General features: G+C 49.6%; 1 protein-coding gene across 3 annotated transcripts in view; it reads right to left on the bottom strand.

The window, feature by feature from the left end:
• Window positions 1–18464, bottom strand: part of ARHGEF3 (Rho guanine nucleotide exchange factor 3) — a 312998-nt gene that overhangs the window by 272684 nt on the left and 21850 nt on the right. For all 3 annotated transcript variants that reach the window (XM_070360298.1, XM_070360300.1, XM_070360301.1), the window contains exon 2: window positions 5644–5736. In XM_070360298.1, coding sequence (XP_070216399.1) covers window positions 5644–5687 — 44 coding nt within the window. In that variant the 5' untranslated portion in view covers window positions 5688–5736. The remainder of the gene's footprint in view (window positions 1–5643; window positions 5737–18464) is intronic.

Raw genomic sequence — 18464 nt, 5'->3', positions numbered from 1 at the left:
TATACATCTAAAATTTTAGGATTGAAAGGAAAAGTCGTCAATCAACCAACCGTTCTTTTAAGCCAATAAGCGATATGAGAGAGAAGAGTGACATCCAAGGTCACACAATCAAGGAGAGGCAGAGCAGATGCTGCACACTCGTTTTTCAAATTGCAGCTGAGTGTTCTTTGCACAGAAAAATTTCTGCCTGAATAAACACAGGCATGAAAACACCTGACCCTTCCACTTTTCCACTCAATCACTGGCAGGTTTTGACAGAGACTGGAAGACCTCTTCCATCTTTTGCCTACAATATTATTTTAAAGTTCCTATCAAAACAACAACAACAAAAAAACACTAAAGCATTCAAATATCGAGCATCTATGCCTCTCTGTCCCAGGGACATCAGTGCAGAACTAGGAAGAAGCTTCAAGATCTTCCAGTCGGGCATGTCCCCGGTGTGATCCCTGCAACAGCAGGTGTGGCGGGTGGGGGACCACACACCCTGCCCTCCCTTAAAAGACCCCTCCCTGCACACTGACCTTTTACAGGCTCTGTTGGGTCCTGTGAGGAAGGTCACACTTGTCTGAGCCGAAGTCAGCAATGGCCGAACAAGTTTGGCAACAGGCCCCGTTTTCCCCTTCAGTGCTTATTAATGTTTGGAGGCAATCATGCTCTGAGGAGCAGACTGTGAGAGATGCTGAGAAACTCCAAGAAGACACCTTGGAGAGGTGAAGTGCCTTGCTCAAGGTCACAGGGCTGCTGAGTTTGAGACTGAAGGCTAGTGTCTCTGGTCAGGAGGGGTTACTCTCCTTTTTGCTGGGTCTCCAGCTTCTCAGAGGCTTCCCAGGTGGCGTGAGTGGTAAAGAATCCATCAGCCAATATAGGGAATGCAGGAGACACAGGTTTGATCCCTGGGTCAGGACCTACATCCCCTGGAGGAAGAAACGGCAACCCACTCCAGTATTCTTGCCTGGAGAATCCCATGGACCGAGGAGCCTGGCGGGCTACAGTCCACAGGGTCGCAGAGAGTCAGACACGACTTAATAACTGAGCATGCACACGTGCACAGTGCAGACGCCAGCTGCTCAAGGTCAGCAGTTGAACTTCGGAGGTGGAGGAAGCTGAGCAGGCCCCCACAGCCCTTGGGCGGTGAACAAAAAGCTCATAAAAATCAGTGACCAAAACAGCTCCTGCCTAAAGGACAAGATGGAAGCTGATAAGCAGGTCAAGAAGACAGCAACTGACAACAAACGGTGAAACGAGCCTGTCTAAGGTGAGGGCTCTTGAGGCAGCCTACCCTTAGATCGTGCAAACAGAACATAGCACCCAGCAAACCTCAATTCTGGATACGGCTCTTCATGCTGTGACTCATCCACTAATCACCCTGGGGACTTCCCTGGCACTTCCACTTCCACTTCCACTAGAGGTTAAGAACCACATGCTTCCCCTGTAGGAGGCACAGGTTCAATCCCTGGTCAGGGAACTAAGATCCCGCCGCAAGTTGCAGTCAACAACAAAAGAAAAACCATTCTGTTTTCTAGCCAGTTCAGCCTACTAAAGCCGCTCACGGGTTGAGAACTTACTGTGCACAGGGCTCTGGACTAGACGTGGAGTGTCGCTGCACCAGACAAGTCAGTAAAGTGGCCAAGCCAGCACAAAGGAGGTGCTCAAAACACCCTGGAATAAATGAGGGAGCCGGAAACGAGCCTTATTTTCATAAAAGAGACACACATTTGTACAACCTGAGAGTGACAGGCCCGGCAAGCAAAGAGTGACCCTGTATTTGAACATTTTCCCAAAGTGCTTAGGGCTGCTAAACAAGGATGGGAGGTTCACTGGCTGACTGGCTGGCTGACACGTGAACAAATGAATGAATGAAAATGAAAACCTTCCACTTCTCCAGCATGGCTGAGTCCTAACCTTCTATCCATTTCAAGGAGCTATCACAAGTCCATATATATGAGGGACTTACGTGAAGAGCAAGGAGTTCTCCCCTCAAAATCCTCTTGGAACATCAGACATTCTGATTGTCTAACCCCGCTACTGCACAGCTGAGGAAACAGAGGCGCTATCCCACCAGCATCACTGATAGTGGCAGCAAACTGCATTCCCAGGGCTTCCTCTTCTAGAAAGCTTGTGTTCTTGTGAGTTGGCACCCAGAAGTACAAGCGACAAGTAATGGTTGCTCAGCTAATAAATGCTTTGGGACTAGGTCTCCCCACAATAAAGTCACTTGCTTAGAAGACAAAATGTCCATAAAGCTCAGGAGCAAAACGACATCCCCTCAGAAAGGAGTGAGGTCTGTGGGCAGGGCCTCCAGGTCTCCTTGGGGACCTGGGGTTGGCTCCAGGTGCTCAGGTCCTTCTCAGTGGCAGGTTCTGTCACAGCACCTCACCTCAAGGATCCGGGGTCCACCCCTTACCACTACCTGACCCCTACATCCGTCAGTCCAGAAATATCAGCGGGCACCTACTGCCTGCCAAGCACTGGGGAAACAATTGTGAACAAAACAGCCAAGACTTGGCCCCATGGAGTTCACAGTCCGTTAAGTGAGGTAGACACTAAAAAGGTGATGATGTATAGGATAAGAAATCATGTCAATGGATTATCATTTCTAAACCACAAGTCTGGCTGTATCAATCTTCTGATGGAAAAATCTTCCTAGGCTCCTCACGCTATGTGGGGTTAAATATAAATAAACAAAAATGAAAACAGATGCCTTAACTGGGGGCTTACTCCAGGCCAGGTGCCTGACTATGACTAACTCAGGACATGCCACTGCAGGAGGTACTATTATTATCCCCATCGACCAATGATGAATTAAAATTTTCCACTTAACCACTGCTCATTGTGTGTGCAAAAGCCTACTCCCTCCAACCCTGAATTCCCTGAGAATTCATCTTACTTAAGTCGCACATTTATATTTCATAAATCCCCACTGAATGAATAATTAACTAATCAATGGGCTGGTTTCCTTCAAGGCATTATCAGTTAATAAAATCAATTTTGGGAACAAGTGCTCCTAATAATCACATGAGAAGTAGCTGCAATGTTGTGTAAAGAGCCAGAGCCCCAGCCCCTGCAGGCCTGAGACCAGGCTTGTCTGTGTGAACTCAGACAATCATTTCCCCTTCAGGCCTGACTGCTCCACACTGTCCTGATGAAGAAGAAACCAGACAGCGAGCCTAGGACCTCTGTCGGCTGTGCATGTTTATGTGTCTGAAACATTATGGGGAGTTGGGGGCAAGGGCAGGGGCTGGGGCTCAGGAGGACCTCTGAAACTGCACTCTGCCTGCTTTAAGAATAAGGTCTAAAGTTAAACATTTAAGGGAGGATAACTAATCAGGTCTATGGGGGCAAGAGAAGAACCTCCTCTCTGGCTACAGCTCAGGGGGCTTATTTATCCTAATCAAGTAGATTCATTCCCATGACAAACAGGCTCGCCCTGAAAGCCCCTTACCAGGGAGGTGTTTTGGACGAACACCGGTGGGACCATCACCCCAACTGTGCACCAGAGCAGAGGGGCTGGTGAAATGCAAGAGTGGGACCATCACCCCAACTGTGCACCAGAGCAGAGGGGCTGGTGAAATGCAAGAGTGGGACCATCACCCCAACTGTGCACCAGAGCAGAGGGGCTGGTGAAATGCAAGAGTGGGACCATCACCCCAACTGTGCACCAGAGCAGAGGGGCTGGTGAAATGCAAGAGCCCGTGTTCATATGCTGGAGGCAGACAAAACCCAAAACACACTCTCCACGTCTACACTCTCCTCTGGGAAGGCCCCTGAGTGTGGTCAAGGCCACCATGAACATGGGCCTGATGGCTCCATGTGGTCCATAAGCTATGACCACAGAAGAACTCGTCACTGAGCAAGCATGCGTCTGTCTGTCACTCAAAGTGACAGCAATAGGTAGGACCTGGGGCTCCATGGCAAGACAGGTTATTTGTTAATTTTCCCTTGTTGTTTGGATTGTTTTTGAATCAATTTCTGTCCTCATGTCACCTAACAAACATAATGGGGGTAACAACACAACTCCCTATCTCACAGGGCTGTGGTAAGAATTAAATGAGTAACCCAAGTGATCCACCCAGAGCCTGACACAGACTAAACACTCTGACTGTTGCCAAGGATGATGGTGACGGTAGTGGATGAATCCGTTTGAGTAGAGAAATCCAAAGCAAGGCTCTCCCAACAACCCCTGCCAGGATCTGGAGAGAAGCAGGTGATCCTGGGATGACCAATCCTGGAAAAGCAGACTTGGGTGCTTTTCAGAAGAGAAACAGAGAGGTGTCCACTCTTGGGCAAGACCCGGGTTGCCCAGGGGCCTGGGCCTCAGGATAGTCACTGAGTCCTGTAAGGACTGACACTTGCCGGGGCCACTGGGAAATGCAGAGACCTGAGAAGATGAACTTCCCAGAGTAAAGAGAAAGGGGAGAAAATTACAACTATGGAGAGATACCACTGTTCACCCATCAGACTGGCAAAAATCAAAAAGCATGAAGAACTGAGGTGTGGCAAGAGATGGGCAAAGGGGAAATCTGGTATCTGTGGGTAAGTGGTGCTTCTTAGAGAATGAACTGGCAATATTTATGAAGATCTTAAACTCATTCACGGGGTGGCCCAACAACTTCACTCATCAGTAACCAACATGTCTGCCCATGTGCTTGGAGGCATAAACCAGAAAGTGCATCAAAGCACTGCGATTAATATTAAGGGCAAAAGAGAGAATCCACCCACCCACCACCAACAGGAAAACACTGAGATTCTCCTGCCATGGACCCAATACTTACTTTGCAGCAAAACAAGGTAGTTTCACATGTACTGCCTTGAAAACATTTAAAATCATATTATTGAATGTTTTACAAAGGGTACAGAATAGACCAGCAAGCATTGTATGACGGACTGTCTTTAAAGAACAGGAAGGAAGGAAAGAATGACTTTTTTTCCTATGCATATTGCCTGGAGAATTCCATGGACAGAGGAGCCTGGAGGGCTACAGTCCATGAGGTCGCAGAGAGTCAAACAGGACCGAGCAACTAACACACACTGACACCTCGAAAAAGTTCTAGAAGGAAATTCACAAGGTAGGTCACAGTGGTTACTTTTGGGAAAGACAGGAGTAGAGTGTGTGCAAGAAATGAAATGGCGGGACCGGGGGGAGGCTCAATGGAGACTTAACTTTTATTAACTTGGAAAACTTATGCATGCATTTCTTGAGTATTTAAACTAATGTATGTATTTATAAGGGACAAAAAAAGAGGAGGTGGAAGGAAGAGGAAGAGCTGATGACTTCAAGAGAAGATGTAACTGCCGAGCGCTAAGGGTCTGCCTTCACCACCAGCAAACGCAGAAACAACACATCTACGCATAAGCCCATTATTTCTTGGAATGAGCGTCCTTGGTTTTTAGAATCAGATATTTAATTCTGGACCATATCAGTTCTATATACCAACTCTTCCTTCTAAATTTTGGAAAAAATTCCCTCATACTTGACAAACGTATCCTTCCTCTGGTGTCAGGAATTCAAGCTCTGAAAAGGGGATGCATGGAAGTTTTGCTATCTCCAAATTCTTGATGGCCTCCACTGACTCATAAAAAGTCCTGAACTGCACTTATGTTGCATGTAAGAATTTTTTTTTTAATTTTTAAAGAAATCTTTACCTTTCTGTGTTTTCTTCTATTCCTCTAAAGGCACACTGATTCATTACTCTGGAGTTGTCCACGGACGCTGTGTCACAGATCCAGGTCTCCTTTCTGAAAAAGCAAAATAACCAACACTTATAACCTGGGTGCACTTATGTTAACACAGAGACGCATTAAATACATACAAAAGGAATGTGTCAAAGGCTGCCCAGCGTCCATCAAAATCCATTCTCCCTTTCGCCCACGGGTTATTTGAGTTTTATCGGGGACTACATTTCCCAGGCATCCTTGCAGCTACATGCAGCCAGGTATGAGTTCCAATGGAATATGAGAGGATGTGATATTTTCACTTCTCCATCTAGGTCTCAAGACATGGGCAAGCCTTGTTCATCCTTTCCACTGGCTGGAACTCAGTTCTGACCACGCAGATGATGACAATGCACTTGGAAATAACAAAACAACAAGATAAAAGGCATTTGGGCCTGTGACTCTGCATGGAGCACAGGTGCCCTCTGAACTTGGAACTACTATCTTCGAGAGAAATGTCTTTGTTCTTTAAGTCACTTTAAGTTTAATAAAACTTTAAGTTCTATTGGTTCTTGTTCCTATGGCTGATAAACTCTCATCAAGTTGACTCTATGTTAAATATTTTCACTGGGGTCCTTCGGAGGGTGAGTTTGGTTATTTGGAGCTTGGGACAGTGTGTGTCTATGGAGACAGGTGAGGCCAAATTACTCTGGGTCACAATTTTGGTAAAACCACACATCATTTCAAACAGGTACTCCATCAGCATTTGATGGATGAAGAAGTGTTAATAAGCATGTAATCTCTTCCTGTGTGAAATGTCTTGAAGGCAGAGCAGGTGGTTTGGAGCCAGGAACACTGGGACCCACAAGTATGAGCTGTGAGCTTCACTTCATAAAACAACTGCTCAGGATGGTAAAACGCCATCTGAATGTGCGCCATACCGGCATTTAAGGATTTTAGCCTGGGCTGAGGAGCAACAGAGGCTAACCGATAGGGATAGACAGACCTGGGGAGAACATTCCGATGGTGGAGGTTTCCACCCACTATTCCACTTCCTGAGCACCTGCCCCAGGGTGACTCTGAGATACAGCTCAGAGGTTCCCTCTCCAGTCTCAGGAGCTGCACCCCTCACCACTCCAGGTGTGGCTCTAGCGTTAAAAGACACATTCTCTTTCTACAACACGGCCAGAACACTGAGCAGCTACTTCCTTTGTAACCAAAGAAACAGCTGTCAGTTTCAACACAGTAAGAGCTGGCCGTGTAAGCCATGTTGAGGGATGGTGTGCGGGTCCCTAGCCTGGAGCCTCCTAGACAAAAGGGGGTCCAGGCAGAGTTCTGACACCCATGACCTTCACGCTGTGCTGTCACGGGCCAGCTCCACTGCATCAGCTGCGATGACTCCTGAGCATCACAGGCCGCTTGGCCAAATCCTCCCCACCCCCTGTGCCACCCTCCTCCAAGTGTTCTACTCTGAGTCTGGCCTTCTCCCAGATCAAAGTACCGTGTGGATCAACTTTCAGATCCAGGTGAACAGGACCAGATACCTGGGACCTCGGCACTATGAGGCACTGGAGAATCAGTTTGGGGGAGAATCCGCAGTCACAGCCTTCAACCCTGCTCTTTAACTTGCAAAGAGCACACCATGAGATATTTTTAGTATCTGGACCCCTGTCTGATGCTGGCTTCCCTCAGAGTTTAACTCCTTCAGCTAAGGCCTGTGCATCATGGAGGGAACAAGAAAAAGGCAAGAAGGAAGATAATGGCTCCCGGAAGGAGGAGGGATGGAAGGTAGTGGGATTTGAACTCAGAGTCCCAGAGGTGCCACTGCATCCCTGCAGTGAGGGGACAGAGCAGAAAGCAGTGGCCACTTCTGCAGCTGTAGACACCTCAGTCCCCCTCACCTCGGCCTGGAAGCCACATCTGCTCAGCGTGGCAAGCTCTTCTGCAGCACAGTAACTGCTGCAAGAGGATTTGACACCTACATCCCAAATGATGCCAACAGAAGACTCTCCTCCAAGTCACATTTCCTCAGCAGCTTTGAGGTCAGAGCCTGCCCTCCATGGGCCCACTGGCTAGTTCTGGGTCAGGTTTTATTCTTTACCTCCTGGTGTTAGAGAAGGTTTTCTGTACAGAGCCATCAAGAAACCACTGCTCTTCAGCCTGCAGGTAAGGACAGGGATTGGGACACCCATTTCTGTACCCCAGCCCTGAGGGATTCCCAAAGCACAGACACTGACATGGATTATCTCAGCAAATTCTCACACCAGCCCTAGGAAGCAGGTGCTGCCTCACTCTATGAATTGGAAAACTGGGTTAAGATTTGTCAAAGGTTGTACAGACAGCAAATGGCAAAGCATTTGTTCCGGGGGTTCCTAACCATGGTATTATAATGTGCAAGGGAAAGCTCAGTGCTGGCTGAATGTATGAATGAATAAACCATACTTTCAAAAGCAGTCTCAGGGCTGTGGGGAGACAGTGTCTCTAGAGGGACTGCCCCTACCCGCCCTGGATGCCCTGGTGATATTCTCAGATCCCTCCCAAGGCGTCTACTCGGCCCCTGAACACTTACTCTGAACCCAGAATTGTCAACTTCTGCAGGAATGTATGTGCTCAGTACTGCTGCTGGTAATGGCCAGGGCAACCACTGACTCAGCACCTCCTACCTGTGGGCAGGAAGCTCAGGGCTTTCATGCAAAGGCTCCTCTCATCCACCCACGGCCGCACAGGGAAGGTGGGATCACACCCCTTTGAGGGACGGCACAACTGGAGCTCACAGAGATTGTGATGAGCTTGTGATTAAGGTCTGGACACTTAAGTGAGGGCAGTGTTCAAACTCTGAGGGGCTGGTAGAACAGCGCAGGCCTTTCCCCCACCTCACAAGACCCACCACTCACCCTGAGTATCAGCAAGTCATGAAAGTAAGTGCTGTTTCAACTCTTTAGCTGGAAAGCTCTGTATTAATCTAAAGCTACTGAGCATTTGCTATGCCAGTCCCTTCATGGAAGAGGAGTCCTAATTCCCCCTAGCTAGAAACTGGCACCACCACCTCCCCTCCTCCACGGCCTGCATCAGTGGTGACCAGCATCTCCTCAGCATCAGTTTCCTACAAGGTTTCCACTGGACACCAAATCTGGCTAATTCTTCTCTGAGAAACATCTCTTTTCAGGACGACCAAGTGTTGGTGAGGATGTGAAGCAACCAGAACTCTCACAGCCTGCTGCTGGTGGGAGCACAGACTGGTCCAATCACCCTGGAAGATGGCTGTAATATCTACTCAACCTGCCTTTGCTCCCAGGTACCTACAGGGACCATGAGACATTATCCAGAATGTTCTCAGCAGTACTGTTCTCAGCACAATGGTCCTGTATTAGCTTCCTTCTGCTGCTGTAACAATCACCAGCTTGGTGCTATTTGTCATCTTACGGTTCTGGAGATCAGAAATGGGTCAGCAGGGCTGCACTCCTTCTGGAGGTTCTAGAGGAGAATCCACTTCCTTGCTTCTCCAGCTCTCCATGCATTCCTTGGCTCATGGCCCCTTCCTCCTCTTCACAGCCTGCAGTGGAGCACCTTCTCTCACCTCCACTTCCATCATCACAGCTCATCCTCTTACCAGATGCTCCTGCATCCCTCTTACAAGGATCCTTGTATCTATACTGGCCCACCCAGAGATTTTAAAATCATCTCCCCATGTCAAGGCCCTTAACTCGGGACTTCCCTGGGGGATCAGTGGCTAAGAATATACGTTCCCAGTGCAGGGGCCCTGGGTTCGATCCCTGGTCGGGGAACTAGATTCCACATGCTACAACTAAATGATCTCATGTGGCACAACTAAAGGTCCCGTGCGCTGCAATGAAGATCAAAGATTTCGTGTGCTGTAACAAGGACCCAGAGCAGCCAAATAAATAAACAAATATTAAAAAAAAAAAAAAAAGACTCTTAACTTAATCACACCTACAAAGTCCCTCCATCAGATGACGTAACACAGTCCTATGTATTACCAGGGAATGGTACCTGTAACCAGGGGTGAGGTCATGGATAACTTCTGAGGGGCCATTATTTGCCTCACCTCCAGCCCAAAACCAGAAGCAAATCCAAATGCTCATCAACAGTAGAATGAATGAAATAAAAGGTGGTAATTCCCAGCATATGAGAGCGTACAGTCTACAGCTACCCGCAACAAGGATGACGCTCACGAGACAACACTGAATCGATGACATCAAACACAGGAGCACTTGCTGTATGAGTCTGTCTGCAGAGAGGGCAGAACCAGGTCAAGTTTGTCTACTCTACCATTTCCTTCAACTCAGAGTCTTCCATAGTCCTCTCAAAAAGGTCACTGCTTATTTTCTATAAGTCAATATAGACACAGACGTGCTAAATTCCCCAACTTTGCATCCCACCATTGGAGTCAACAGTTATGAAAATCCAATGAATGCATTTAGAACTAAAGGAGGAGGCGAGGAAGAAGAAGGAGGAGCAAATGCAGCAGCAAGTGTCTCTGCCTCTCTCACATTTCCACTCCACAGGTGTGTGCCACTTCACCTCTGGAAGAAGCAGATCCCAGCTGACTTCCTGACCATACCCAATCCTGCCAGTAGCTGTTCACCAGACAGACCTGGAATGTCCCCCTGACCCCTGCTGCACTGTCCTCCGTCTCCCCTTCATTCCTGTCACCCACCTGACAACCCCTGCCCCCCGAACTCCCCCTAAACCTCTGCAGGACTTGCAGTACAAACCATACCATCTGCTCTTAATTGCTACTGTCACACAGTAATTGCTAACAGTGACAAGCACCTTAATCTAGTCTCCCCAGTCAGACTACAAACTCTCAAGAACGGAAATCAGGTCTCTCCTGTTGAGGAACTGCCTGTTCAATCCTCCTCCTAGTTCTGGCTGCATGTGAGTGCCTAATGCTAGTTCATAATAACTAATGACGCAGCTGCCTTTGCTGAGCACCTAACATGCATCAGGTTCAGCACTCCTCAAGCGGGACCTCATTTCTTCTTCTCCCACCAATGAAGGGGGTGCTACCACGATCCCTCTTTTGAGTTGGAGGCACAGAATGGCCAATTAACTTGCCCAAGGCCCCAGAAGTCATCACTAGAGGATGGGATTTGAGTCCATGTGATCTGACCCCAGGGCCCGTGGTGCCCTTGACCAAGACCCCACTCTGCTTAACATCCCACCCAAGTTGGGTTAGGCATACAGCTGGTGCTTAATAAATATGTGACATTTCTCCCTCCCCCCCCAAAAAAAAGATATACTAAGAAGGAAAAAAAAAAAAAAACTTTCACAGAACACAAGTAACAAATCAAGACTCATCACAAAATAATTTTTCAGTCTCAGACCTCAGAAGGGAACACACCCCCTGGAGAGATTTGAAGAAGCCCACCCGCTCCTTCCTCTGCATCATGCTTGGCTTTCGGGAGCGTTATAAACATTTATCAGCACATAGTCAGGGTCTGTCCTCCAGGCTTTTATCAAAACAGGGAGAGCTGGATACATTTTTTCTTCTTTTGTCCGCCAACCTCAGGACCAAAGCCAAAGTCAGGGTTGAAGACAGACTGGACGATGGGGGCTGTGACCACAACGCCCTGAGCCACCTGCCCTCAATGACCTCACCTCTCACATGGCCAAAGAATGTGGCCCAGAGGCCTTGACTGCAAACAAGGCCGCCGCCCCCGAGGGCTGCTTTGGCCAGAGATAAACTGAAGTGGAGATAATGACACTGACATCATGCCATGACCCTCAGTGCTGGCCGCTGGCTCGAGCCCATGCAGTCTGTCCCTTAGAGGCTGGCCCCTCACTCAGATACCAAACGGCGCTCTGTCCAGCGGCGCAGACACGGCGGCACGCCCTCAGCCTCCCACAGACTGGCCCGCAGCATCCAAGTGGATATGGATGGGAGTGCCTACACCTGGGGTGTGCAGACTACCCAGGACACGGCATTTCTAAACCACCACCTCTGAGCAGGGGCGTGGGACTGGCTGGAGGTTAGGGAGGGCTTCGGTTACATCTGGACCACTAGCAGTTTTACAAGAACAAAAAAAAAGAGTTGACGTATTTGGGGGGTTATTAAAATTGTCTCAAAGTTTAAAAAACAAACCCTGATGGTTACAGCACAGTGTGGTGGAGCAGTACTGGAGAGACGGACAGCTACAAGGGGAGCCGCAGCCATGGCTGCAAGAGGGAACCACGGATGGGATCTGGTCTCAGCCAGCTCTGCGCCTCTGGGCAAAATGAGACAATCTACCCCGAGTGTTTAGCCAAGAAGATGCACTCAGTTAGAGATCAGTGTTGGAAGCCAGACATTGTGAGGTCCTAGAGGGTAGGGAGTCGGAGACCAAGAGTTTAGGAACGAGGTCTCCACTACCACCCTCAGAGGGACACTTTGTAAACAACCACTCTCATCCCCACAGGCTTTCGCAGTCCTCCAGTGATTCCCTGGTGCTCCTGCCATGTTCCCCCCTCACCCAAATCCCGATATGTGCTCATGCCTTCTCGACCACACTGGGTGCAGAGGCAGGCCAACTGTGAGCACGCTGACAAATGCGAGTTCCCTGGATGAAAGAACAAATCCAACCAACTGCACTTGTCCACTCTCACGGAAGACAACACAAACTTGCTGCAGGACCAGGGCACCTTGGAGGCTATTGCCACGCACCTGAAGATATGAAGCGGCCCTCGTGGGAGTTGGCCACCCCCAGCATCACGATAAAATGAGGCTTCAAGAGGCAAGCTCCCTCAGTACCCACCTGAGCCCTCAAGTCACTCTCTCAGGAAGATGTAGGCTGGGGACCCAAGGACGCGGGGTTACATTTCTAGACACAAAGTCAAGATGCCCCAGTGATGGAATGGGTACAACCGACAAACACCATCATCACACATGTTCCAACAAGCATCCTGGACTCGCCCCTGGCCAGGCAGCCTCCAGCTTCGGTGGTTGGCTCCCCACATGGCTTAACTGCATGGAGAGGCTGAGCTGAGCATGCCCTGGTGGCAGCCACAGTTCCAGTTCTCATCGAGTGGCCTCCATCACATGCTCCTTTGGGGAGACAGGGAGAGGAGACTGGTCCTCAGTTTTCAGGTCCTCATCCCAAGTCTCAGTCTTCCCAGTGGGAGGTTGGATCCCAGATCCCAGGAGGAGGGTTTGATGGGGAGAGCACCAGTGCTCAAGTCCTGTCCAGCTCCTAGCTGCCTGTCCTTAGGCCTGAGGGTGTTGCGATTCCAACCAGGGCATCTCCTGTCCTAGAGGATCCATATGCCAGGGTTCCTGGGTAAGTTCTCACACTATAAAATAGTTCCAATGCAACAACAACAAAAAAAGTTTGAAAAACGTGCTTTTCACAAAACCTCTAAGCCTCTCCAACAATGTCTTTGATGGACACTCAGTTTGTTTTTGCTGATACACAGAGAGCATGCTCATGTATTCACAGAGGACACAACGGTAGGAGGGAGTAAGACACAGGTCAGACAGAGCAGTGTGCCCACTGCAGGACGGACACTGCCCAAGCACGGTTCATCCAAGGGAGGGCATGCAGGCTCCCCAAGGATCTGGGCACCACGTCCGCACTGCCACCATTGTCGTCTCTGCCCTCCTCCTCACCACAGGCAATGGTGACAGCAGCCTTCCTGTATGCCAGGCACCCTGCGGAGGGCTTCAAATGCTTGATCCCATTTAGCCTTCTCAGCAACGCTGTAAGATAAAGACTCTTACCTCCTTCTTACAGAGAGGTTTAAGTGCCTTTCCCACATCCACAGAACTAGTGAGTGGAAGAATCAGGGCCAAGCATAAAAATAAGTGTGCTTATCTCCACCACACCCTACTTAACAGAAGTCCAAAAGGGAGATGATTCTCGTAAAATGGCCCTAGAATAGACCTTGTGCTAATGTTGCCATCTGGGAATAAAACTGGATCCTTTGGTCAGGGCAACATTTTCCTCACCTGATTTTTCACCAAACAGGGCATTTATTAACGTGAACTTCGTAGAACTGACACATGTCACACTCACTAACTCAGCTCAAGGAAGGTAGTCTGGTTTGCCTCACCATCATTCATTTCCTGCAGAGACAAATGCTTACATACAGCATACTTCATGCCCAAAGACTGCTTCAAAACACCTGCAAAAAAGGGGGTGATTTCTCTGAGAAGCTCAACTATAAATAATGTTTCATGACATCTAGGCACTTGAAGACAATATAAAATTCCCTGGAATTAAATATATCAAGGACCCACTCTTTACCTGCATATAGTCACATGACATCCCCAGGAGATGCACACTGTTGGCCACATGCTACAGAGAAGGAAACGGGCTTCAGCAGCTCAGCCAAGCTCCAGCAGCTGGAAGTGGACCACGGGGACTGAACAGCTGGATCTGACTCCTGGACCGAGGCCTCCAAACTTCCCAAACCCACAACGGGCACCTGAATAAATACGCAGCCTGATTCCCCCAAGAAAACGCTCTGGCTAAATCTTAGCTCCATCTCTGTGCTCTTACCCCCAGGTATCAGCTGAGAAAGGTCCTATGGAGGAAAGGACCAATCAGGCCTCTGACACGGGAGGACAACTTCTAAAGTTAGTGGGGAAATCCTGAAGAACCCAGAATTCCCCTGGAAGGACCCTGGAGAAAGTGGGTTCTGGAGAGGGGTGCCCCCTCCCTCAAAGAGCTCAGTGCTGAGTAGGTGACTGTGTGTTTAATCGCACTCCAGGTAAAGTCGGTAGCTGGGGCAGAGGGAACACACAGTCATGTAACCCTTGGAAGCCCATGCAGGACAGCCCTACCCACCACCCCTTCCAGAATATACACTCATGTAAGCGGAAGAGCAGGATTCAATGATTGTATCTTTTCTTTAAATTAATTTATGTATTTATTTTTGGCTATGCTGGGTCGTGAGAAACCTATATGCAGATCAGGAAGTAACAGTTAGAACTGGACATGGAACAACAGACTGGTTCCAAACAGGAAAAGGAGTACATCAAGGCTGTATATTGTCACCCTGCTTATTTAACGTATATGCAGAGTACAGCATAAAAAACGCTGGGCTGGAAGAAGCACAAGCTGGAATCAAGACTGACGGGAGAAATATCAATAACCTCAGATATGCAGATGACACCACCCTTATGGCAGAAAGTGAAGAGGAACTAAAAGGCCTCCTGATGAAAGTGAAAGAGGAGAGTGAAAAAGTTGGCTTAAAGCTCAACATTCAGGAAACGAAGATCATGGCATCTGGTCCCATCATTTCTTGGGAAACAGATGGAGAAACAGTGGAAACAGTGTCAGACTTTATTTTTTGGGCTCCAAAATCACTGCAGATGGTGACTGCAGCCATGAAATTAAAAGACGCTTACTCCTTGGAAGGAAAGTTACAACCAATCTAGATAGCATATTGAAAAGCAGAGATATTACTTTGCCAACAAAGGTCTGTCTAGTGAAGGCTATGGTTTTTCCAGTGGTCATGTATGGATGTGAAAGTTGGACTATGAAGAAAGCTGAGCACCGAAGAATTGATGCTTTTGAACTGTGGTGTTGGAGAAGACTCTCGAGAGTCCCTTGGACTGCAAGGAAATCCAACCAGTCCATTCTAAAGGAGATCAGTCCTGGGTGTTCTTTGGAAGGACTGATGCTAAAGCTGAAACTCCAATACTTTGGCCACCTCATTCAAAGAGTTGACTCATTGGAAAAGACCCTGATGCTGGGAGGGACTGGGGGCAAGAGGAGAAGGGGACGACAGAGGATGAGATGGCTGGACGGCATCACCGACTCAATGGACATGAGCTTGAGTAGACTCCAGGAGTTGGTGATGGACAGGGAGGCCTGGCGTGCTGCAATTCATGGGGTTGCAAAGAGTTGGACATGACTGAGCAACTGAACTGAACTGAACTGATGCTGGGTCTTCATTGCTGCGTGGGCTTTTCTTTAGCTGCAGTGAGTGGAGGCTACTCTCTAGCTGTAGTGTGCCAGCCTGTCATTCGTAGAGGCTTCTCTTGTTGCAGAGCATGTGCTCTAGGGCATGCGGGCTTTAGTAGTTGCGGTACACAGACTCTAGACCACAAGCTCAATAATTGTGGCACACGGGCTTAGCTGCTCCACAGCCTGTGGGATCTTCCAAGATCGGGAATCAAACCTGTGTCTCCTGGCAGGTGGATTCTTTACCAATGAGCCATCAGGGAATCCCTCAATGGTTGTTTCTTTCTTCTAAGAGCTTCCAGCTCAGTCAACATAAGTCAAATGCAAGACAGGTGGGATTCCATGATACCATATTTCCACAACAGCATGATGTACCATAAGGTGCTGAAAGATCTATATTATAAATGCTGAAAACATTCACACTACAGAGAACCAGTCAAGCCTGTCAGTTCTGAAGTTAAGACTACAGGGACTCTAATTTGACCTCTGCCACTTGGTGGCCTCGAGAGCCCAGAAAGGGCTACTTTGTGCTTTGGTTTCCCCGTTTATGGGCTTCCCAGGAGGCGCTAGTGGTAAAGAATCCGCCTGCCAATGCAGGAAATGTAAGAGACTCAGACTCGGGTTTGATCCCTGGGTCAGGAAGATCCCCTGGAGGAAGGCATGGGAACCCACTCCAGTCTGCTTGCCTGGAGAATCCCCATGGACAGAGGAGCCTGCCAGCTACAGTCCATGGGGTCACAAAGAGTTGGACACGACTGAAGCAGCTGAGCATTTTCAAAGCACTACCCCAACTACAAAATAGGATGGTAATAGTGTCAGCTCCACAGCGCTTTTTTGGGGATTTGATAACACAGAGCCAGCGAAGAGCAGAGCACAGTGCTCCACAAAGGCGGACATCCCCTCCCCTCCACAGGAAACAGACAAGAAAGCAGAGGGTCCCGAGGAGAGGTGAGCAACTTGTCAGCGGTCCCATAGTGAGAGAGTCCAGAATCCACACTGTATTTAGCACTGGGGGTCTCGGGGAGCAAGGTGTAAGAGAGAGGGTCCCTGCTGGAACAGAGTGAGCCTGGGGCAGCTAGGTTAACAGGCCTGAGAGGCAGAACTTGAAGTGTGGGGAACTGGGCTACTGAGCAAACAGGAGCATGATAACGAGGAGGGAGAAACACTTTCAGAGAATATAAAACTACCTGGTGAGGAACCATTCCAGACCCACCCAGAAGGCAAGACCACACAGACACAGAGACCTCAGGAGCCAGTAAACTGGCTACCTCGACCACAGTCACAAAGAAAATGACCTTGCCAGTGATGGTCACCCCAAATGAGGCTTTGAGCATGCCACCCTCACCCGCTCCACCAGCCCCAACCTGCTGACAGCCCACCTGGCCCCTCCACTGATTCCCAGGTTGGAGGCTGAGACCTGCATCTGCTCTGAAAAATCCCCTCCAGGATTCCAAATCCCTGCCCTCCTCTCCGAGAGGCACACGCCCGCAAAGCACACAAGAAATGACAAGGAGGTGTGAGCAAGCTGCACTGGGCCAGCCAAGTCACGTGTCCAGTGCCGGCCTGGCTCTGCCAGCTGCTGAACCCTCACCCACTTCTCAGGCACAGAAGTAACCAGGAGGTGCCTGCAACACCACAATGGGACCTTTACAGCTCAGCAGGCTGCAGAGGTCAAGAGCAAGAACGCACCTTCCACAAACTCACCCAAAGCCTGCAGGTGGCAGGGAGACAGGAGTGAAGGAGGGCCCTTCTGCCCGGTTATAAGCCTTCCTCTGTGTCCAGAAAGGCGCGGACAATGGGAAGGGGCAGATGCTTCCGGACGCAAAGCCTGGCACCCAAGCCCTGTGCTCTGCTGTGGTGAGAGCAGCTGTTCCCCATCACCCCCTCCCAAGGGGCTGGCAGGGAGAATGAGACCACAAACCAAAGGAGACTGGAGGCAGAGGCCCCCAAGTCATTGAGGCATCAGCTGTGACAAAGACACTAGCTCTTGTGCAATCTGGGGTAGCAGCAGAGGGACACTCAAGTTCAAAACACCCAGGTGTTTTCATTCCTGCTGACTGCAGGAGGGGAGCAGCTGCTGCCACTACCCAGAAACCACACCTGGTGACCTGGCAGTGAGAAAGTCAACCTCACCCAACACGGCAGGACATGCCAGGGCCTGTGGCTGAGGCCGAGGGCCTTGTGTTTCCCTACCAGAGTCACAGGGTGTCACAGTCAGAAGGACACGGTGCTCGGGGCCCACAGGTGTCCTCACCCAACACGGCAGGACATGCCAGGGCCTGTGGCTGAGGCCGAGGGCCTTGTGTTTCCCTAACAGACTCACAGGGTGTCACAGCCAGAAGGACACGGTGCTCGGGGCCCTCAGGTGTCCGGAGGCAGAACACAGAATCGTCCACGCACAGGCTCACACTCGGCCCCAACTCGGGTCTCCCGAATCAGAATTGCAACGCTGGGCCTGGGAATGTGCCCTTTGATGACACACCAACAACCCCCAGGGTGACTCTGAGGCAGCCAGCCCCACAGCAGGCTGCTCTGGAAGCTGGATCGGTCCAGCCTGCTGGGTCTGTCTGTGAGCAAATGAGACCAGACAGTGGTCGATGGTTCATTCATTCCAAGAGCATCCACCCAGGGCTGCCCAGGGGACTGGCTCTGAGGAGACACCGTTCCTGCCCTACGGGGAAGAGCTGGGTCCACCTGGGGAACTTCTCTGAAACGCAGGTGTCCAAGCTCCATCCACCGCCTGTGATTCAGGTTCAAGGGACTCAATCCAGCAAGAAAATGAAAGCAGGGCCAGACAAGAACATGAATCTGGAAACTGATGGAAGCCAAGTCTGGGGAGACTGAGGGTACAGCATGAAGGACGGCTTTGCACAGCACCGGCTATGGGCCATCCCTCTGACTACT

Source organism: Bos mutus, chromosome 22, assembly GCF_027580195.1.
Source record: "Bos mutus isolate GX-2022 chromosome 22, NWIPB_WYAK_1.1, whole genome shotgun sequence".
Taxonomy (NCBI): domain Eukaryota; kingdom Metazoa; phylum Chordata; class Mammalia; order Artiodactyla; family Bovidae; genus Bos; species Bos mutus.
The sequence above is the reverse complement of the archived record's forward strand: the minus strand, read 5'-3'. Positions and strand labels throughout refer to the sequence as shown.